General features: G+C 40.6%; 4 protein-coding genes and 1 pseudogene across 4 annotated transcripts; 3 read left to right on the forward strand and 2 right to left on the reverse strand.

Moving 5' to 3' along the window:
* The first annotated feature begins 350 nt into the window (after positions 1 to 350).
* Positions 351 to 6,441, forward strand: LOC131782019 (uncharacterized). Its single transcript, XM_059098728.2, has 3 exons — positions 351 to 3,819; positions 4,131 to 4,444; positions 5,466 to 6,441. Exons 1-3 carry the CDS (start codon positions 2,551 to 2,553, stop codon positions 5,590 to 5,592), a joined length of 1,710 nt encoding a protein of 569 aa, XP_058954711.2. The 5' UTR covers positions 351 to 2,550; the 3' UTR covers positions 5,593 to 6,441.
* An 859-nt stretch (positions 6,442 to 7,300) lies between these two features.
* Positions 7,301 to 10,537, forward strand: LOC136279666 (uncharacterized). Its single transcript, XM_066163604.1, has 3 exons — positions 7,301 to 8,617; positions 9,421 to 9,734; positions 10,182 to 10,537. Exons 1-3 carry the CDS (start codon positions 7,301 to 7,303, stop codon positions 10,396 to 10,398), a joined length of 1,848 nt encoding a protein of 615 aa, XP_066019701.1. The 3' UTR covers positions 10,399 to 10,537.
* An 897-nt stretch (positions 10,538 to 11,434) lies between these two features.
* Positions 11,435 to 14,281, reverse strand: LOC131782017 (uncharacterized; annotated as a pseudogene).
* Positions 14,282 to 14,457: 176 nt separating this feature from the next.
* LOC131781989 (inter-alpha-trypsin inhibitor heavy chain H4-like) lies at positions 14,458 to 18,140 on the forward strand. Its single transcript, XM_059098697.2, has 2 exons — positions 14,458 to 15,302; positions 15,945 to 18,140. Exons 1-2 carry the CDS (start codon positions 14,530 to 14,532, stop codon positions 17,203 to 17,205), a joined length of 2,034 nt encoding a protein of 677 aa, XP_058954680.2. The 5' UTR covers positions 14,458 to 14,529; the 3' UTR covers positions 17,206 to 18,140.
* LOC131773797 (uncharacterized) lies at positions 17,953 to 21,245 on the reverse strand. The gene is made up of 3 exons (XM_059089753.2): positions 19,813 to 21,245; positions 18,671 to 18,996; positions 17,953 to 18,109 (listed from the first exon to the last, which is right to left on the reverse strand). The coding sequence occupies exons 1-3, from the start codon at positions 20,953 to 20,955 to the stop codon at positions 17,953 to 17,955; spliced, it is 1,626 nt and encodes a 541-aa protein (XP_058945736.2). The 5' UTR covers positions 20,956 to 21,245.
* Between the last annotated feature and the right edge of the window lie 638 nt (positions 21,246 to 21,883).

Consider the following 21,883-nt stretch of genomic DNA (forward strand, 5'->3'; position numbering starts at 1 on the left):
AGTGGGTGCGAGATATTTCCCATGCGTGAACCACTACGGTAAGTTTACAAACTCCTTTGGTTATTTGGCCATGTTTAGCTCTCAAACATACCTGTTCCCGGTGACCCCCGGAAGTTTAACATAATTTTTCGCCGATTTTCAAGTAACTTGATGTCAAGCAACTGTCTCTTCTGTTTCCGTGTTACACCTCCTTCATTTCTTTGATCGGGAGCTCGTAAAAATGTGTAGAAATCGGGCAACTCGTCAAACTATGATCACACCGATAATTGACGAAATGCCTTGGGCGAGAAGTCACGCGAACCAACCGAACCGACTTTGGAAATACCTCGAAATGTCGTTCTATACCTACCTCAAAGACGATGTCCTTTAGTTTTCACCCTCGCGAGATTGAAGTCTGTCGGGATCAAATATTGTTCTCCAAAGACGATGCAGAATTCCACAGATAAACAAAAACATGAACCTTCGCGTCACACATAGGTCACGGTCGAATTGAATCAAGGGAAGTCGACGTCCATTAGCTCCAGACTTCTTGTAAGTTGTTCTCGGCGGAGGACTACTAGACCTAGTCTGTTTCGCAGGCGTCACGCAACGTTTCTTCAAGAGAAAACTACCTATACATCACGAGCGACGACAACAACGAATGCCTGAAAGATACGATAGCGAACTAGCCTTTATAGACGCCACAAATAAATCTACCAAGCATGCAATTCTACTCTTTTTCGTTTGTATCCACACAAACGTTGGATATAAGGCCGTGGCTGAATTCGTTTGCCGGTCGGAAGATCAACCATCTATATCCTTTAAGAGAAGCGCTTTCTATCATCAGTAGGAAGGAATGGAACTCAGCGTGGGATCTAAGCTACTTCATGATGGATTCAGTATTCCAATGCAGAAATCGCTGCACTTGAAGAGCAATCCCCAACAGTTTGGTTTACATTTGCGACTTCTTCAGATTGCGAGCAATTCGACGCTGGTCAAAGTCCAAGAGGAATGGCCTTTTGTCTGCTGAGCAGGAGTTAAGTCATACGATCAACCAAGTTACTCACCAATTATCTGTTCTACTGGTTTCTGGCTTCTAAAATGTTTGAACCTTTTACTGAAGCATTGAATATGTTTCATTCGCATTTTATGGCACATCACAGATGTTCTTTTTGATGATAAAAGAGATAATACCACATAAGGCCTGAGATCCAGTAAGCTCAATAAAGCTTTTAGGGGGATATTAGCAGGGATATTTCTATTCTAAGGTTGTCACAAAAGGTGTATGCAATGATACCTCTTACCGAGAGAGAAATTATGGGACACAATTTTCTCTTGCTCTTACTCAGATCATACTAAGGGGATTTATTCCATAAACGTAATAAACATCTCAATTGATAACAATTACCTAACAGCACCTTTACTTAGATGATGTGATAAATAATGAACAATTTTTGTTAACAGCTCCATTCATTGATGGCGTCCAATATCGTAAGGGAGATTGTGCGTCATGACTGCTCCCTTGTGGATTAAAGAAAATTTCCCTATTTCAGTGGTTTTTAAGCACTATGTACAATATTACCTTTTCTGGACGGGCGTGACGATGAGCGATCGAATTCATTCCATCGCCTGGTATACTTGTGACCTGTTTTGTCAAAAAATTGAATCACCTCAACAGATATGTATGTTGGTGACTTTCAAGGTTCCGTGTAACTAGACCTCCGAAGAGCGCCTCAGTTATCTGGTTTACTCGTAGAGATGAAGATCCTTGCGTTTGTCAACGTTACAAGCTTCCTCGATGTTCCTTCCTCAAAAACGTAGGCTCAATAATATGAGCAAGTGCTCCTTCATCGCCTCTTCAACCAACATTCATGATGATATAAATGCTGACTGAAATTGTCCTTTGAAACGGGAACTATTTTTTGCCTCAGCGGAGTCAATGAAGGGCCACAACAATTCTGTGAAAGAAAATTAAACAGAAAATGGTGGATATGCGTTTAGTAATTTAAAGGGCTAACCTTACTGACGCCATAGATTTTTTCCGGAAGTATTTTCGACGGACTCACACACATTTTGTTATTCACTGCTGTAGCAGCCGAAACTGAGCTTTTCGGGCGTCACATTTCCAAACGCTTTGACCGTTTATCTCATTAAAAACATTTAAATAATAATCAGAGTGCGGGCGAAGGATAACACCGAAGTCCGTCTTAAAATGATAACTTATTCCAAATCCTAAAGGCTATTTCATTTCTTCATTAACATTTTTTATCGTGTTGTATGCATTTTCTTCTAATTGAACATATCTGTGACGTAATACTATTCCTAGAAAAGGAGGAAGTCTTGTCACTTTGACGTCAATGACATTGTCAAGAGCTAAAGGTATTGAGCTGCATGACTCAGTGACTTTAGAAAAGAAAATCTCTAACATACACAACAACGACTTAACCAGGGAAAACAATTGCAAAACCAGGATTTTTCACTTTCTAGCTTAACAATGAATCATCTCAAGGAAAAAGAAAAAAACAAAATTTTGTCATTAATTTGTCGAGAGATATTTCTAGAAATAAATTTATGCAGATTTCTTCCTCGAACCCGTTCGCTGTAGCGTCACACAAGGCGAGCAATAGGTTTATCACAGTTGTCGGTCGCTGTGTTCCTATGAAAGGCCATCATTTGTTAAATCTCGCTCAAGTCAACATGGATTTCGATCTTGGGAACGGAAACCCACAGTCCGGCGAATGGAATGCCGAATTTAACACGAATGATACCTCAAGTGATGTAAACAAAACAGTAACTGCGTCTCAATTCATCGCTGGATTTTATGCACTGCTCTTCTACCTCGTCCTTCTCATCTTTAGTATACTTGGCGTTTGTTTCAGAGCATGTGTCAAGATGTTTTCATCTCGAGCCACCTCTCTCCTCTTTTTAATAGGGACGATGCTAGCCTGTGTAAACGTGCTCTGCAATTCGGACAACTTAGAGGTGAGAGTATACTTTCGCCTGCCCACGGCTTTTCTCGTTGGAATCGTCTTTGTTTTGGCTGGAGCGGTGTTCTTCTTCTCCAAACCTGAAGAAGTGGCCAATCAAACTACCTTAGCGAGACAGCAACCCTCAATGGGACTTGTTGTCGGAGTAATATCCATCCCTTTGATCATCGTCGAGATATTTCTCCTTGCTGCAGCTAGTGCTTCAAAGAACAAAAGCGATCCGGAACCACTTCCTCCAAAGTCTTGGGCTCTTGTTGTCGCAGACAAGACAACGTTTCTTGTCCAGAAGGTTGTCCAAGCAATTGTATATATTTTGTTGTTAAGATATAGGACAATCTGTCCAAGGTACAAAGAAAATGCTAAGTTTTATTTGAAGACCCTGGCGTTCTTTAATTTCATCGAATGGGTAGACTCCCAAGTAAACGAAGACACCGATATCAAGTTAAGTCACACTAACCTGTCTTACAATGCTTGGTTCGATATCCTTACAGTATTTTACAAGGCCTTGATAATAGATTACCGCCTTCTATGCTCACTTCTGTTCCTTGAGCATTCATTAGAGGACGAAATGGCGGACAATTACGACGAAGTAAACGACACACCTAATAGAAACATGACCTTGAAAAAAGAACAATATAGAGCTGCAGGATTTATTTTTGGCTTCTTGAGTCTGTCTGCACCAATCTGCACAGCACTGTATTATGTTAAGAACCTTAATATCCCTCCATGGGTCCATGTGTTTGCCATTATAATCAATTTTACCATTGTTGGTTGTGGAGCAGTCTTTTTATCAAGCAATGATTTAACTGGTGATAGGGAAAGGCATCCGGAATCATCTGGAGTCCAAAACATGGTAGGTTCCCATTTATGTTGGCTGTGCAGCTTAACGTCATTTAATCACTGTGCTAACTTAGACCTCAGAGTATAAACTGTGAGTCTAGTTGTTTAGTATAAGTTTCCTATCTTAAAAGGTGTATAGAGAGGCCGGATCATCACAGTGCTATCGAGAAATCTCTCGAACAAAGTGACGCTGTATACGCTATGATCTGCTATAAATTGAGGTGAGAATTATTGCGTGACTGTCTTTCCCAAAGGGTAAAAATGAAAAGAAGGAAACAACTCAAAGATTCTGTTCTCGAATTCTTCTTCTCCTATCTGTTGCAGGTATGTTTTTTGGGTGCTGTGGGACTCACCTGTTGGATAGCCAAAGCACCAATCTCTGCTTATTGGGCAGCTACCGAAAATGGCGACGTCTCCCAATACTTTGCCTGGGTCGCAACGAAGTATATTGCTCGCAGCATTTCCACAATGTTTCTGATGGGTCTTTTTCTGAAAGTTAAAGTGCAATCCTTGGCACGTAGAAATTCGGAAATGATTAGAAATCATTTTTTAGTGCCTGCTATGATATTAGCAATATTTGGAGCTTTTGCAGAGAGTTTAATCGATCAGTTTGTAGGACCGGTGGACAGGAGACTCAGGTTTGTAACTTAGTATTTATTTAGTATGATTCCCTATGTATGAGTAGGCAGATACATATTGTCGCAAAATCATTTTAATAAGTAGTACCATTTTGAACATCGGTTGTAATTGTTTGCGTTACTTTATCCTGTTCAGCAATTTTCAAGTCGATGACATATGAGGCCTTTTTCTTTTTATCGATACTTTCCTCCATTCTTCTTCTCCTTTCCATCCAATTAATTGCTCAGTGTATCTCCATCACTTCCCTCCTGATTCCACGCCCGACAACTGTATTTCCATCAGTTATACACACGCTTTTCTCCACTTGCACTCAGAATTCCAATCCGGAATGTCCATTAATAAATCACCATCACTTATACCATTCCGTTGACCAGTTACCATTCTTATACCCATCATCAATACCGCCACACAGTATCTCCTCCACTGCTGTCAGCACAACAGTAATTATCAGGAACACAATAATTATCAGGAACACAAGTAAAATTATTACCATTAGCACTTGCAGCACCATTGACACCAATACCACTATGCCACTATCAACTTTCCGAGCATCTTTACCGTCAGCACCATCATTGCTATTATTGTCACCATTCCCATCGGTACCATGACTGTTACAAACGACATCACCGTTACCACCAACTTAATCAATGTTATCATCATTCCTAAACTGTTGCCACCAGCAATACATTATACCCCTACTTATACAGTTGCAGTTGCCTCCAACTCCGCAGTCATGGTTATCACCTTGGAATTCAACATTGCCAAAACCTTAACCATCCCAAATATCTCTGGCATCACCATTGAGTCCATCCCAGCCTCTCTATCATCTCTGTCGCCATTATCACTTTTTTCGCCACTTCGTCGTAATTATAACATTCATAAATATTCGATTTGTACATAATATAACATAGAGCAGGTTACTGCTCATGTGCTCGTTAGTCTTCCAGGTTTCTCAAGGATGAATTAAAAAGTGCGTAAAAGCTTTAATGAGGTGTAAACAAAATTCGTCTTTCTTTATAGAGAGGAAATCCATGATACAAGTCTGGATCTCCTGTTTACAGCTGGTCCACCGATGTACCTTGGATTTCTGATTCATATGGTTTTGCATTTTGTTATTATACAAGCAGAGATTGTCAAACGTGGTTGAGCTCGCACACATTTTGGTTACATGGGTGCATTGTTCATGAATATATAATGAAAAAGCTGACAAACACTCTAACTACTATGTATATTAATGTATAAGTAAATGCGTAAGTAAATAATTGTAAACTCCGTTTAACAACATTACAAAATAAAGGTAAAAAAATAGCATAGCTGCTTTGCAAATGGTTTCTCCAAATCCGTTTTCCACGATTTATGCAATGGCGGTAAGGATTTAGATTTGGCGTGTCACGGTTATAAGAAGAGTACTAAGTATGGCAAATGCATGCAGTGCTGGAATATAACTGTAGAGAAGAAAGTCTCTAACCTGCATAACAGCGACTTAAACAAGGAAAACAGCTGCAAAACCAGGATTTTCATTAGTCACTTTCTAGCTTAATGCTGAATCATCTCAAGGAAAAAGAAGAAAAAACATTTCGATACTGATTTGTTGAGAGATATTTCTAGATTCCTAGAAATTAATTTATGCAGATTTCTTCCACGAACCCGTTAGCTGTAGCGTCACACAAGGTGAGCAATGGGTTTACCACAGTTACCGCTCGCTGTGTTCCTAAGAAAGGCCTTCATTCGTTAAATCTAGTTCAAGTCAACAATTTCACAAGCTGAATATTACCCCAAATGATGTAAACAAAACAATTAATGCGTCTCAATTTATCGCTGGATTTTATGCACTGCTCTTCTACCTCGTCCTTCTTATCTTGAGTATACTTGACGTTTGTTTCAGAGCATATGTCCAGATGTTTTATATAATTAATATTAATACGACACGAATGTTTGACTTCGACGCTTCAATAGTCCGGCCATAGTTGATCTAGAATGTCTGCCACCAAATTAAGCGTAGGTGTCGATTAAAATATTTTGATTTAAGTTGGATGACAGTTATTGACTTCCCACTCTGACGGATTTCGCTAGACGGATTTCTTGCGAACATGGCGGAAACGTCGATGAGCAGCTTACTTTCAACTATATGGTTGTAATGATTAAAAGTTGGAAACGTTTGAGGAAGAACCATTCGCCAGCTCTACTTTACCCTCCTCCCTTTTCCCTCGTATGCCAACGTTCGATGGTAAATCAGACCATCAGAAAACAAGGTTAGCCACGATGCTATTGCGAATCCAAAATACCACGTTAAAATTGTTCTGATCAATGTGAGAAAGCTTTGAACGAATATGACTGTGTAATGCTGGTTGGTTGGTGCTCGAACAGATAAACTCCTGCTTCGGCCAATACCTCATTGATCATTGCTTTTTATCCTATCTTCCTCCTTCACACCCTCTCATGCGTGACAGAGACGTTACTTCACTGTAATCCAAAATAGTGCATGAGACAAGTGATCCATGCGTGTATCCCACTGGCGAGAGGTTGCTGTGTAATAATATTTGAACAGGCTTTTCATTAAGGCAAACAGTTAGGTCGGTATACGCGACAACCTCTTCATTCAAACTTTAATCGGTTGGTATTCTCTTTGGGCTTATATTCGGGCTAACGGCTAGAGATAATCAACAACAGGATAATGAATTTAATTATATGACTAGAAGCGTGACTTAAGGTAACAAATTCCTAGACAGAAATTTGACCAACTTCCCCGGAAGTATCATTTAAGAGAGTACCACGAACGAACAATAGCTAACTTCCTTCGATTCTTGAGCATCTTGGTATCACTTTCCAAGAAACTGGAAACTTTCATAGCTAAGATGACTCTGACACTCACCTGCAGTGCGCATGAAGGCCTTGGTGAAGACGAACTTTCTGTTATTACAAACCTTAGTATGGTAAACAAGACAACAATTGCATCCCAAATTATTGCTGCGAGTTTCTCTGCACTCTTCTACTGGCTGATATTTTTCCTTGGAATTCTTGGCGTTTTCTACAAGCCATGTGCCAAACTATCTTCGTCTAGAGGTACTTTATTCGTATTTTTTGTAGGAGCACTTGTAATCGTTGTTAATATACTTCAAAGTGCAACTAATACTGAAAATGACCTGCAGCACAGACAATACTACCGGCTTTCTACGATCCCTCTGATTGGAATAATATTCATTCTCATCGGTGTTCAAATGTTTTTTCGTGTACCAGACGATGAAATTGTCCGTCAAGCGACTCTGGGTCGACACCAGCCTTCCATGGGTTTGGTAGTTTCTTTATTAACAGTTCCTCTGATGGTTATCGAGATCGTGCTGCTATGTGCATCACTGAGTAACAGGAAAATAGACAAGGATATGAGGAGCTTGACAAAAATACCATGGGTCTTTACCATCATAGATAAGATTATTTTCCTTCTTCAGAAGGTTACTCAAGCAGGTGCGTATCTCTATCTGCGGAACACTATCGTACGCCAGGGACGCGAAGAAAATGTTGAGTTTTATTTTAGGTTGCTGTCCTTCTTCAACTTCATCCAATGGATAGATACTCAGGTAAACACAGAGAATGACATACACCTAAGCGGAATCAAGGGAGACCTGGGCAGTTTGTCTGATGTATTTACGAGTTTATACGAAGCACTAATAATAGACTATCGTCTAATGTGTGCGTTGCTATTTCTTGAACATTCGTTCGAGGTTCAAAATGAAGGCAGCGCGAACAATTCCACGTATCAACAACAGGATAACTTGAGCCATTCCGGGGCTCAATATCAAGTGGACCCAAACGATTCCATCGAAGTTGCCAGTCACGGAAGCGCGAGTAATTCCGCTGATCAAGAACAAGATGATTTGAACCATTCCATAGTTCAGGGTCAAGGCGACCGGAGTAATTCAGAAGATGCTCGAGTTCAAGCTGTAGAGCCTCGCAACCAAATAAGAAGAGGCTTTGGATATGCGCTTGGTTCTTTATGTTTGATCCCCCCTGTACTCTGTGGTCTTCAAGTTGTGAAGACATTTAAGATTGGATCGTGGGTAGCTATATTTGCCATTATCGTCAACTTCTTTATTGTTTTCTGCGGTGCCAGTCTCCTTCACCACAACTATTTGGATGACGATGGACAAGCGAAATCAAATGGAGTAAAAATAATGGTAGGAATAAAATTTGTATTGGTGATCTAATAGGGTAAATTAATTCATCAAACTGATGACCCGTAAGGCCCCGCTCGGCCGAACGGGTTGACGTGAGCTTGTCTGGGAAAAGCCGTCCGGCCCTATATACGGCTTTTTTTTTTTGCAAAAACTGAAAAGAAAAAATAATAAAAAATAATAAAAAAACAAAAACAAAAAAAAGAGCGCGTTTCGATGAATTCTGAGTTTCTTCTGACTCTAAAAAAGGCAAAGTGTAAGTTTTCACTGTAGAATCTATTTTTGTGGTTGTCCCGCGTGCGCCCGTCTATAGCGTCCAGGTCGAAACAAAATTTTCGAAGTGGTCATATGATAACATCCTTATTGATTGGGTCTGGCCGGGCCGGACGGGAAAATATTTGGCTCGAGGTCTAGGCGCGTCTATCAATAAGTACATAGCATTATTATGCGGCCGTTCCCCAAAAAGACTGGAAACAACCAAATTGAAGGATTTGATTGGCTGAAATCGAGATTGGCCACGGTCTAGATTTTCCCGTCCAGCCCGAAATCTAGACAGGTACAGACTAACTGTATCATTTTTCAACAATTTAAGCAAACGTTCGCAAACTTAAATCCAGCGAAAGAAGTTATGAGCATAGAAAGAAGTCAAAATTGCAAAGTTTCTAAAGCGCGGTTTCAAGCGAGGTTTCCAGGTGTAAGTACGTTCAATTCGAAAACAAAATCAAGTCAGTACTTCCGCATCACCATCAGTCATCAGCAGACACAGTTTTATGCTTCGTAATTAACATTTCTTCTTTTTTCCATAGGTTTGTCTTTTAGGCGCAGTTGGTTTTGTTTGCTGGATGTTGGAGGCCGCTATCTTTTCCTTTTGGGCTTCTCCTGAATCAGAAGTCCCGCTCCACCGATCATGCATTCTTTGGGAAGCCTTAAAATATTTCGTGCGCAGTTTAACGACAGCATTTCTCATTTTCTTATTCATAAATATAGACGCCCGCACTTTTTCATACCAGACGAGCAGCAAAAATCACTTTCTTGTACCTGCTGTGATGTTGGGAGTTTTCTCTATGTTCGGCGAGGGCTTGATTGATCAGAAAGTTGGACCACTGGATCAACTCCTAAGGTTCGTAACGGCCTCCCTTTCTACCATTAAGAAGATTATAGTAGCAAAGATAACAACAGATCTTTAAAAAATCAAGAGGCCGCCTTATGGTCGTGTGGGGTTCAAATGAACGAAAAATAGCGTCCAATTAATTGAATGTTAAATTTAGCGTTTTACTCTTCATGATAATCTCACTCCACTGTCGTTGTCACCGCAAAGTCTCCCTCTTGAAACAGAATTGACGCGCTTACACATTGGCCATGTTACAATGTTATTAACGAATCTTTTGAAATACTCCTTAAATTTCGAGACAGAGCAGCACAGAAACTCCTTATGACATTCTGTAACCTGTTTCGAGAGTGATTAACCAGGCGGAGGACTCGAGTGAAAGTGTAAAGTGTTTAACACAGTAATACTTATCAGCGATGTTTTTTTGATAATTTAACCCTGAACGTATTTCCTTCTTAGGAGTACAATCAAGAATGACAGCCTGAGAATTCTGATTGAGGCAGGTCCGCCACTGTACCTTGGGTTCCTTATTCACGTGTTTCTCTATTTCATAATTATAGCAGGTCCAGATAACAGGGATAACGTAGCGATACATCGGGAAACAAGAGAGCATCAGCCTCTCTTGACCAGCTCATCCAGCCTTCCCGTTGACGATAATCCTGATGGCGCTCACTAATATGGCTTTAAATGCTTCCGTATTACGACCATCCTGGTAGCACATCAAATAAGCGGTCATCTTGGTTTATGGGGCATTAGCAACATGAAGTTCGTCTTGTTATCAAAAGCAATGGTTATGTTCATGTTACCTTTCTTGGGAGGTCGTGGAAATGATTTTAAATGGACAGCAGAATAGGTAATACTAGATGAGGCAGGAGATCGAACAAGTAATTCTATTGAGTTTTTGCAGTAGCGAGAGAGTCTGGCAGTGACATTTCTTTTTAGTCGTTACAAAAGCTTATGTAAAGGTATACTTATCATACAACACAGACTGGTAAAATAAGCTCATTAAGTACATATTTCAACTATTACATATTGCAAGTATTATCTCTTTGGAGATAACAAGCAATTGAGGAACGACATTCCAAAAAAAAGCAAAAAAAAAGGAGTGAACGTAGATATTAGGTTTTCGTTATAAGGTACATTAGGAACTACTTAGAAAAGAGATTTCCAAATCTTGCTATATTGAGCATTCCACTAGTAATACGCAGCGACAACATCGACATGCAAACCGATTTTAATGGAAATTACTTTTAAAACCTAGGATTGAAAACAGAATTCAAGAAATACATATAGTGAGAAACGAGAGACAGGAACCGAGGACAGTGGCTTGTGGTTCCACAAGTAGTTACAATTTCCAGATATGAGCAAACATAGTCATATTAATGCAAGTTGACCAATATTTCTTGACTTAACTTCCTCTTCAAAAAGATAGAAAATTTTAATTAATTCTATAACTGGCCATGGACTCCTTGCTATTCTGTATTATCGATATAAGGGACCGGTCATTATTTATCGCCTGGGGGGGGGGGGTCGGAGTATTTTTGTTGTCACATCGGAGCATTTACCTGATCCCCCCGTAGAGTATCTAGTTTTTTAGAGATCCCCCCTTATCGGTAGTGGAAAGTTTCATGATCCCCCCCCCCTTTTCTCCCAGCCACCGCCAAATAACTTTTTGAATATGCAAGTGATATTTTAATAGTGGTACTTACGTCTCATGGACCTTGAACCACAACGGTAAATATTTGCTCGTCAGATACGAACTGAATTGTCGAGGAAGTGCCAATCTCAGGCTGTTCATCCAAATCCACGAAAACATAGTCATCGTTGCTCTCTGCCTCTCCACTTTCGGATTCTTCATCCTCGGATTCCACGTCATCTTCATCACTCGACAGTTCTTCTGTTATCACAGTCTCTTTATTCTGTCGGTAATAGTGACATCGAATGGCCTTCACTTTGTCAAGTTTCCGACCCACAGTCGTCAAACCATGCTTGTTGAGATACAGGTCTAGTTCTCTTACTCGCAACTTTTCAACTTTGCCACCCTCGATGAGGTTATCCCATTGAAAGTCCTTGTACGTTCGTTCGGCCTCTTGCCTTCTTCGCTCCTGAGCTGCTCTTGTTCTGATGTCCTTTCGGATCTCAATATCCTTCAAATGATTAACATATGCAATGACGTGCTTCTCTTCCACATTATATTTTGAGCAGAAGCTCTTCATGGTATCCTGATCGTTTCTGATACTGTCAGAATGTTCCTCGTACAGATCTTTAATACATTTTCTTGGAAGGTAATCATCTGGTGTCTTGCCCGTCGATTCCGTCTGATAGATATCCATGAAATGTCCAGGATTGTTTGAATCTGGTACAGGTTGCGGAATTCTTTCCGTTTCTGGACCGACCCATCTATTGTTAGAACACCAGGAACAGAGATTGGAACTTTCTTCTCTTGACTCTTTACAGGCATCACGACAGAATTCCATAAAAAGTTCTCCATGAATATAGTGGTCTTCCATAAACGATTCGATCTTTCGGAAGTATGCTGCACCGGGCGCTTACTCTTTGTTTCGTTCTGATGCACCCCGATAGTTGTCGAGGTAAACAGAATTGAAAAAGAATAATTCATCAGGGGACTCGCTTACTTTGCTCTTGATGTAATCTTTAAGGACAGGGGCATCATCAATTCTCTCGGCTACCTGACTACAGACATACCAGGCATTTTTCTCCATCCGTTTCTTTTCGCACTCTTCGTATGACTGGAGAGACAGTTGTTTGATTTCCTCTTCTGAAAGATCCTCAAATCTCCTATATTTTCCCACTCTAGAGTTGCGCCATCCACAAGAGCATCAGAAATTGCCGAGTTTGTCCTTTCGGCTTCACCTTGCCCGCTGTCGCCCCTCGAACGATGACATCGCACTCTATAATCGGAATTGTGAACCCTTGCTAACTCGGCGTCTCGAAATCTAACTTCGTAGTTGGAAACTCCCACGCCCGGACCAGCATCTGTAAGGTCAGCCCATCGTGGCTTTACAGGTGGAAGGCAGAGATCTCCGAGAACTTCAAGACCATGTTTACATGAACTGGTTACCCTTAAAATCCTGTCCTTTCTCGCATCTTTTTCCATGGAATCGACTTCTTCATTCGTGAGTAAACAAGCCGGTTTCAAACAGTATCTCCTCGAGCAACAGCAAATGCGTTGGCAGTTAAACACAAAGATAAAAGCCCTTTCCGATAAAGAAAACAACTTGCTTAGAAACGAGAATTGGGGAGTGTGCCAAAACATCACGAAGTTCATGTCAGGCGTGGATGGATGTAAGGGCAGTGGTGATGTCGCGAAGTGTGAGTCCTCCTTGACCACTGTCAATGAGGCCTTTAATTCAGCATCCGATTTGCTCTCATTTATCGACAACAGACGAAAGAACCTTTATACAGAAGAGCATACCTTAAGGTCGTTTGCAAGTGATGAGCTCAAATATTTCCAGGAAGCTCAAGAGCGAGTGAAGGCCATACACCAAGAGCTGCAGAAAGCCTACAATGCGCTCACGACCACCCTCATGAGCTTGAAGAGAAAGTTCCCATCTCCCATGGGGAACAACGGCCAATCCCGAAGAAAAAAAGAAAACAAGAGAAAAGTGAAAAAAATCAAGGAGAAAAGGTTGCATCAGCGAGCAGCAATTCTCCTAGAAAAACTTACCTCAAAAGAGGTAGCTAAAGAGGTTTTCGATTCACTCGAAAAGAATACTTACAAATGTGTCTCAAGTATTAATGCAGGATTCACTGCGAGATTTGTCAAGCGTCTCCACCTGGATCCTCTGCTATGGCTTTTGGAAAGAGGCGTGTTTGAAACAGAGCTGGCACGCAATTTGAAAGTGGTAGTGGCCAGAATGAACGAAGAGAATAGCAGTAATGGTGCTGAAAAAGGGTCAAGTTCGGGCGAGGATTCAGATGAATCTGACGAGGAGACTGTGCAAGAGCCAGTGGAGAGGGCTGCCGAAGATTCTGACACGGAAGCGGAACAAGATACAGCCTCACCAAAATAAACACTTTTTTATTTGTTGTTTTCATTCGGCCGCGTATTAAAATAATGAAAGTTTATGATTTTAGATTACGATTCTCTATAAAACAAACTGAAACGTTATGAAACAATTTTGAGCAATTGTAAGTATTCCATTCTCAAAATCTTGATTACCTTTCTAATTTAGATCGTGCCTGAATAAAAACGTGTATGTTAGACTACGATAGTGATTCTTTTTTACAAAATGGAGGGTCTGTAAAAGGGTTTGGGTTTTGTGTCTGGGCTAGAATAGAGTTTATATAATACAAAATACAACTGAACGTGGTCTTGAATATATGGTTGGGGGTTTAGAGTCCCAGCGGCAAATCCTACCAAAGTATTTACAAATGCAATCACCCGGGGTCCCGGCGCGACCTAAAATTCCTTTTTTTTGGTCTGATCCCCCCCATTATGCTTGTCAATTACGGCTGATCCCCCCTAAAGGTCTTCAAAAAACCATGTGATCCCCCCCTAAATACTCCGACCCCCCCCCAGGCGATAAATAATGACCGGTCCCTAACGGCTGATAATCATGAAGCTCAGGAATTTGCGCTTTTCCGACGATAACTAATAGATTTATTCAAATATCGACTCACAGACATAACATGACCCCACGCGTCATCTTCATTATTTGGTTGGTGTGTTCCGTTGACTAATACTAATTCTTTGTGGACGTGACCGGAAGTACGGAGTATTTGCATTTTGAAGTGAAGTCGATTCCGTGACGGACTGCCGAATGCCCAAGGACAAATTGAGAAGATGACTTTGTACATCGTCTTCCTCGGTGTTCTCCTCGGGTTAGTGCAGAATTCAAACACAAAAGTTTTCACGGCAGACCTCGACAAACGCTTGAATCGAGAACGTAGGGATATACACAATGCAGAGTTGATTCCTTTAAGTTTGCTTATAACATCGAAAATATCTTCACGCTTTGCGAACACGCTTGTAACAAGTAAGTTGCAAAACAAATCTCCCAACAATCGTGAGGCTAAGTTTGTCGTCCACCTCCCAGAAACAGCTTTTATCTCCAACTTCTCGATGGTAGTGAATGGAAAACATTTCATTGCGCGTGTGAAGGAAAAGAACGTAGCGAAAACGGAATACGAGAAAGCCAAGAACAACAGCCTAAACACAGGCCTTGTGAGTTCCACTAAATCTCAACAGGCTTTGCGAGGAATGGACGTGTTTGAAATTGCAATTAATGTAGCGCCAAACAGTACTGCTGTGTTTCATCTTAACTATCAACAGTTGCTTATAAGGCGAAAAGGATTCTACGAAGAAACAATCAGCATTCGTCCAAAACAGATTGTTCCCGTTTTAAATGTTAATGTCGACATCGAAGAACCGCAAGACTTATCTCTCGTAGAGGTCATGAAAATTCGCAAAGATCCAAGCGATGTACTGGAGAAGGGAAATCCATCAGCAGTGGTGACTCAAACATCGCCGACGTCGGCGCGTATAACATACAGTCCAAGTGAAACCGAACAGAGACAACATGGAAATGCGGGGGTTGATGGCGATTTCATTATACGGTAAGAAATTTCGTTGTAATTCGATTTTATCGAATTCTGTAGACTTATTACTCGTAATCTATTTTTAGGACCTTCCTAATGTCAGTTTTTCCCGTTTTCTCTGAATTCCTTCAGAAACCAAAGATTTGACAGTTGCAGACCTATTCAGCAATTGAAATCTTGTATTGGTTTTTTTAAAACAGAAGATGGAACTTTCATTGAAACTGCTTCTTTAGACGACACACTTTGCATTGTTTCATTCGGAAGGTTTACGAAAAAATGATTCAAGGAGGCGAGCAGCGCAACAAGATCGAACAAAATTATGCTTTTGTACCCAATGAAAACGATTCGGGGCAATTTTTTGCGGTTGCTTCATAGAGCACAAGCATCGTCATTCTCTCCTCAAACCCTTTAACTTCAAAGAGTGACAAGCATCTAATTTCTCCATACAATATAACCAATTAATCAAACATAAAGGTAGCAAGAATAAAGGAAATGATCACCAGCTAAAGGAACTCGTGATGTTAAACAAATTCTCCGGCTTGTCAGCACCTTAGAAAATGTGTACGGAACAGTATGGAAAATATGCATACTGCATTATAGTTATCATAATAATTGTTACAGTTGTTTGTCAGCGACCTTTGTTTTCTTTCCTCATGGCAGGTACAACGTTCATCACAAAAATGACGCCGGAGTAATCCAAGTGCTTGACTCCTTTTTCGTTCAGTATTTCTCTCCCAGTGGTTTAAATCCATTGCCAAAAAACGTGGTCTTCGTCATCGACATCAGTGGTTCAATGGAAGGTCAAAAGATTGAGCAAACGCGCCAAGCCATGTTAGCTATCCTCGACCAGCTTCGCGCAGACGATTCATTTAACATCGTCCTATTTAATGGTGATACGGTAAAGTGGAGACCTTCAACCTCGCTCGCAACTAGTGACAATATTCAAGCTGGTAAAAACTTTGTCGAACAAAACGTGAACGCAGGAGGCAGTACCAACATCAACGAAGCTCTTCTTTTGGCTCTAAACCTCCTTGGAGATATAGCTCGTCAGGGGGATTCGTTCGCTGCAGGCAATTTTTCGATTGTACTGTTTCTGACAGATGGTGAGCCAACCGAGGGGGTTGTCGACGGTCAGCAGATCCGTGCTAACATTCTTAAGGCGAATACGTTAAAAGCTTCCATATTTTCTCTAGGATTTGGCTTTAACCTAAATATGAATTTGCTTACTGCGTTATCAGCTGAAAATGGAGGTAAAGCTCGTCGAATCTATCTAGCTAAGGACGCTGCGAGTCAACTAGAAGGATTTTTTGACGAGATCAGCACGCCTCTGTTGGTGCGAGTTCGATTCGAGTATCCTCAGGACATGGTAGATAACACACAAGTCACAGCTACAGAATTTTCTCAGTATAACGATGGATCGGAGCTTGTTGTGTCTGGAAAGCTTAAGGAAGGACTCAGTGATTCAAGGCTGATGCCTGTTAATATTCGGGGTACCTCTAGCATCAAACCTGTCTTTTATACTCTGACGCACACTCTCCAAAACCTAACCGTCTCACCAGATGAGGTGTTAGTCAAAGACTTTCCTGAGAGGCTGTGGGCTTACATGAAAATTAAGGAGCTGTTACTCGATCTCCTGATAACGGAAAATTTAGAGGAAAAGGCTCGGCTGAAATCAGAAGCGCTGAATATTTCATTGAAGTACAACTTCGTTACGCCGCTCACATCCTTCGTAGTTGTTGAGTCAGATTCTTTTTTAAAAGATAAGAACTCTCATGTACAAGGTGGATCGGTTTTCAACGGTAAAGGAGTCAACTCGTACGACTCACGCGCATCAGCTGCATGCAAACCTCCGTCCGTTGAGTTGTTAATTTTTGTTATGACCTTGTTTTTAGCGCGATATTCGTTCGTAAGTCTTGCATAGCATAACAAGGAGATTATTTTATTTAAAGCATAACAAGGAGATTACTTATTTTCAATGCTGCTTGCGTAGTGTTCGTTACTGCGAAGATCACTTTCATGTTCATTTCTTCATCTGCAGTTCATACTTTCGATTTTCACATATTCACAATCATTTATGACTTCTGGTGTTGTTACAGCTTTTATTGTGCAGCTTTGAGCGTATGCTCTTTATTTTAATAATAGGACTGATGAAACTGCATTACGCAAGTTGAGCGTAAGCGTCGAAAACGTTAACCATTGATAATAATGAACACATACTTTTAGTATCCTTATATAAAATGCGACGAACTCACTGACTGTTATCCCTTCACTGATTTGTGCTTCCTAATGATCGATAGAAAGAAGGAGTAGATGAAAGCTTTATTTACTGCCATCCCTAAGTGTATTTAAACTATTAACACTTAAAAAAAAAAAAACTATTAACACTCCGTGGCTACCACATGCGGCAATTTTTCAATTTTTAATTAGGCCAGCCTCTAAACCAGGCCTTAACAGCAAAGTCTTTCCTCTACGCATAACGATCCATAATTGCCACTTTCAGGCTCAGGATGCATCAAGGCTCCAAAACTAGAACAAGCAATGAATCAAACAATATTTGGCCTCGCAACCAATACAGATGCAGCTTTCATCTCACATCTTGTTAGCTTCGGAAACAAAGGTGATATGATTTCTAACTCAGTAGTTGATCGCATAAGTTCAGCCTCTACTGTTAATCTAATGGAATATGTAAAATTGGCCCTGGTGCGCAGTACCGAAGTCCTTTTGCAAGTACCATAAAGTAGAGAGCAACATGAATAAGAAATCCCAGGTACATTGGCGGACCTGCCTCAAAGAGGAATACCAGGGTTTGATCTTGTATTTCACACCTATGGAAATAAAATTTTAAGAAAAAACAAAGCTTAGAAGTAAATTTCCATGACTAACTACCACTACAAGGCAAACCTACAAAGGGGGTGCTTTTCCTAACCACATCTGGAGAGTTATTTCCTAAAGGACTCCTATAAGGAGACAAATGCAGGCTAACCTATTTTAAATGGAAATGCTTGAGACCTAAAACCAAGGCTGATAAACTTTGCATCATTCATCAGCTCACCTCATCATGTGTTCCAAAAGCATTTCAGTGTTCAAGAACTTAGAACTTGCCATTCAATTTCAAACAGTGAAGAAAGTTTACAACATCACGCAGAGTGCCGCGAAATATCCGGGACTTATTTAGACTTACCGGCGGTAAATTTGAAAATGAATTGGCGGAGCGCGCGCCAAAGAATAGAGAAAATGGCCTGAGGACGGCAGGATGTATAACTTGCATTGCATGCGTAATATTGAAAATAAATGTATATTTATCTTTAGCGAGAAACCAAATGCTTTCAGGTACACTTTTGAATGAAAACGAACTCCCATGCTAAGAATATAATTGTTCGGCTTACCCAAGATATTGGTGTACCCATCCAGCCTTCTGGTCAATTAAGCCTTCGATAAACATGGATATTACCCCAAACATTACAATAGGTACTAAAGTAAAGTTTCCACTTTTGGTCGGGTTATTCGAGGGAAAAGCTCGAACGTTTATTTTCATGAACAAGAAAATGATAAATGCTGTTGTTACACTGCGTACAGCAAACTTTGCAGCAGTCCAAGGAATGTACTGGGGTTTCACATCCTGAATGCCGCTTCTGTTTTTTACTGCCCAAAAACAAGCAATGGCCGCCTCCATAAGCCAGCATGTAAATCCCACAGCACCCAAGCAACAAACCTATGGATGAAAAAAGTAATAATTTATATTAATTAAAAGTTATGATACCGACAGCGATAATGACGATGATTGTGACTACTATGACAACTTGTAAGCGGTAAACGAATTATTAGTCTACCTTCTGGTATTTTCGAAGAGTCCATTAGACAGTTCAAGTTGTCCGCTTCCAGAAAAATAGCACAAGTCTCGTTCTTCAATTTACTCGGGAGCCGCAGCACCGAGGGGAATTAAAGAACCGTACTGAAAGATTATTTCGCGCACCTTGACACGAACATTACTAGTAGATATCATGAATGGATATCGACCTTAACGGTCGAACGTGTGGAAACGTGAAGAGTCTGAATGTAGATGGTGAATATGATACAAAGCTCTGTAAATAATCCCATGCAGGACTAAACTGGTCTTGCGTGCTCTATAAAGCTTCAAGCAGCAGAGCCGAAAAATTGAGGGCCTGGGGCTGCAAGAGGGTTAAGACGGGAAATATTGGGAAAACCTACGCGACTTCATATCTATCGAGTGCAGATGCGTTAATTATCCTTGGGCTGCAAATGATTAAAAAAAGTGAAATGGCTAGGGAAATCTGGTCGTTTTCTAGAGCTCTCCTGGAAGCATCAATCGTATCCTGAGTGGGCTGTGTGGGTAGGAAAAGGTTGTTAAGTCAGATGGGCTCAGGATCGGGGTCATTTACAGAAGTTCCTTTGAAATCTTCCTCTTTTAAATTTTTTAGGAAACTGGCTTCGTGTACTGCATCCAAATAGAGGTTTAAAGGAGGCTAAAATAATTACTTGAGATAAAGCTTACATTGCCAAGACTTACCATGATTTTGACTCCTTGTGATTCTCTGTGTTGAATGGGATCAGCATCCAAGTTGTTATTGAACAGGAGACACCCTCCACAAATGACAATTACCAAGTTGACGGTAATAACAAGTGTATTGACCCTTGCATCCAGATGGAAAGCACGAGCATCATATAATGCACAGAATATGGGAGCAATGAGGCATACACAGCCAACACTATATCCAAAACATGTTCTTAGTCCAACATCTTGGTTATTTCCTCCATAATTATTCTCTTCAGCTAGGCCGTCTTGATTTTGAACTTCCGCCGAATGTTCAAGGAATAGTAATGAACACAATAAGCGATAATCTATGATCAATGCTTGGTACAAAACTGTCACAAAATTGAACCAGCCATCGAGTTCTTTCGTGATTCCACTCAAACGAACGTCTCTTTCTACGTTTACTTGTGAGTCTATCCACTCGATGAAGTTAAAAAAAGACAATAATCTAAAATAAAATCGGGCTTTCTCTTCGGAGTCTCGGCGTATTCTTGTTTTGCGCAGACATAGATAGAAAAGAGCTTGGAAAATCTTTTGAGCAAGGAATAGAGACTTTTCAGTCTTGAGCAAGAGCCATTCAAGATGTGTCAAGGATTCATTTATTTCGTCTGTTGATATAGAATTAAAAGTCGCGATAAGAAGTACGATCTCAATGCCAACCAGAGGAACTGTTATTATGGAAACCACCAAGCCCATCGAGGGCTGTTGTCTTCCCAAAGTTGGTCGATTTTCCCCCGGAGGAAGTTCTCTGGAGAACAGAGTGACGCCAAAGAACAAAAATATAATTCCAATGAGAGGTACCGTGAAAAGCCGGAAGTTCAATGCTACATAGAGATTGTTTCTAGTTGTGATTACATTTATACAGGCAAATAAACCCCCCACAAAAAATACGAAAAGTGTTCCATGTGAAGAAGAAATTCTGACAAAGCGCTCGATACAAATGACGAGAATGCCCTGGAAGAACATCACCAAATAGAAAACCGCAGCAAAACTTGCGGAGATGACTTGAGATGCCATTGCTACCGAGTTCTTGTCGCTTTCGGTGACATAACCACACACATTGAGCTTCCTCGATGTTAATTCTGTTCCTTGAGCAATACTGACAAGCGGGAAAGACATTTTGACTTGACAAGTTTTTCAGATCGCTAGACTTCACTAGTATATACAAGATTCAAAGAATCCTTCACTTCTCTCTTTGCTAGTTGGTTCGGAGAATTGGATGTGGTGAGTCTTTCCCTCGTTACTCCTGGTCCAAGAATCAAATTAAGTATTCTGAAATTGCTTCTCTCCAGTCGTTAGCCCCTAAAAGAAAGGCTAAAGATATAAGAAGCCAATCAGAGATTAAATGACGTGTTTGTGGAAGGAGCGTTTCCTCAAATTATTATACGGACGATGTTGTTTTACCAAGAATTAAAACATTCGTAGAATTAATGCGACTACTTCATGCGGGAATCGAGTGGCTAATTTTTGGTATGTAACACAACGATGTCACGATTTCCGCCTTTTCAAACTTTGCTGAATTCGACTGAATGAACTTGGTGTGTTCGTTGTTTAGAATAATAGACGCCGCAAGACTTATTGCGGTGAGCGACGAAGATGAAAATGCATTTTCCGAACACCATGAGAACAAAAACACCATAAAGAAAACGCTGTATGATCTAAAAATTTTCAAGGAATTCTTTGTGTGTTAACCTTTTTAACTCATGCAAACGAGTTTTGGATCCATATCAGTATCTGGGAAACGGACCACCTACCCCTTCCCTAACCCAAAATTAACCCTAACTTGTCATCAATTGACTGTTGTTGGGTTAGGGGAGGGGTAAGTGGGCAGTTGCCCAGATACTGATATTGATCCCGGGTTTTTATGGCGACTCCTATATGCAAATGAGTCACACACTCACTCACTGAGATGTAGACACTGTGGCAAGTAGTCGTTCTCCCGAGCATAAAACCACATTGCAGTAGAAATTAACCGCCCCCAAAACGTTGGTGACCCTTCTTTACATAGTAACGCTTCGATTGGTTATGATCTGATGCAAATCAAGAA

Source organism: Pocillopora verrucosa, chromosome 3, assembly GCF_036669915.1.
Source record: "Pocillopora verrucosa isolate sample1 chromosome 3, ASM3666991v2, whole genome shotgun sequence".
NCBI lineage: Eukaryota > Metazoa > Cnidaria > Anthozoa > Scleractinia > Pocilloporidae > Pocillopora > Pocillopora verrucosa.

Excerpts from the sequence above, each read along its gene's own strand:
- LOC131782019 (XM_059098728.2), top strand. The coding sequence starts at position 2,551 with ATGCAGATTTCTTCCTCGAACCCGTTCGCTGTAGCGTCACACAAGGCG. Across the intron at positions 3,820-4,130 it reads CATCTGGAGTCCAAAACATG|GTATGTTTTTTGGGTGCTGT; the intron begins GTAGGTTCCCAT and ends TATCTGTTGCAG. Across the intron at positions 4,445-5,465 it reads CCGGTGGACAGGAGACTCAG|AGAGGAAATCCATGATACAA; the intron begins GTTTGTAACTTA and ends CTTTCTTTATAG.
- LOC136279666 (XM_066163604.1), top strand. The coding sequence starts at position 7,301 with ATGACTCTGACACTCACCTGCAGTGCGCATGAAGGCCTTGGTGAAGAC. Across the intron at positions 8,618-9,420 it reads CAAATGGAGTAAAAATAATG|GTTTGTCTTTTAGGCGCAGT; the intron begins GTAGGAATAAAA and ends TTTTTTCCATAG. Across the intron at positions 9,735-10,181 it reads CCACTGGATCAACTCCTAAG|GAGTACAATCAAGAATGACA; the intron begins GTTCGTAACGGC and ends TTTCCTTCTTAG.
- LOC131781989 (XM_059098697.2), top strand. The coding sequence starts at position 14,530 with ATGACTTTGTACATCGTCTTCCTCGGTGTTCTCCTCGGGTTAGTGCAG. Across the intron at positions 15,303-15,944 it reads GATGGCGATTTCATTATACG|GTACAACGTTCATCACAAAA; the intron begins GTAAGAAATTTC and ends TCCTCATGGCAG.
- LOC131773797 (XM_059089753.2), bottom strand. The coding sequence starts at position 20,955 with ATGTCTTTCCCGCTTGTCAGTATTGCTCAAGGAACAGAATTAACATCG. Across the intron at positions 18,997-19,812 it reads CACAAGGAGTCAAAATCATG|GTTTGTTGCTTGGGTGCTGT; the intron begins GTAAGTCTTGGC and ends TTTCATCCATAG. Across the intron at positions 18,110-18,670 it reads TGGGTACACCAATATCTTGG|GTGTGAAATACAAGATCAAA; the intron begins GTAAGCCGAACA and ends TTATTTCCATAG.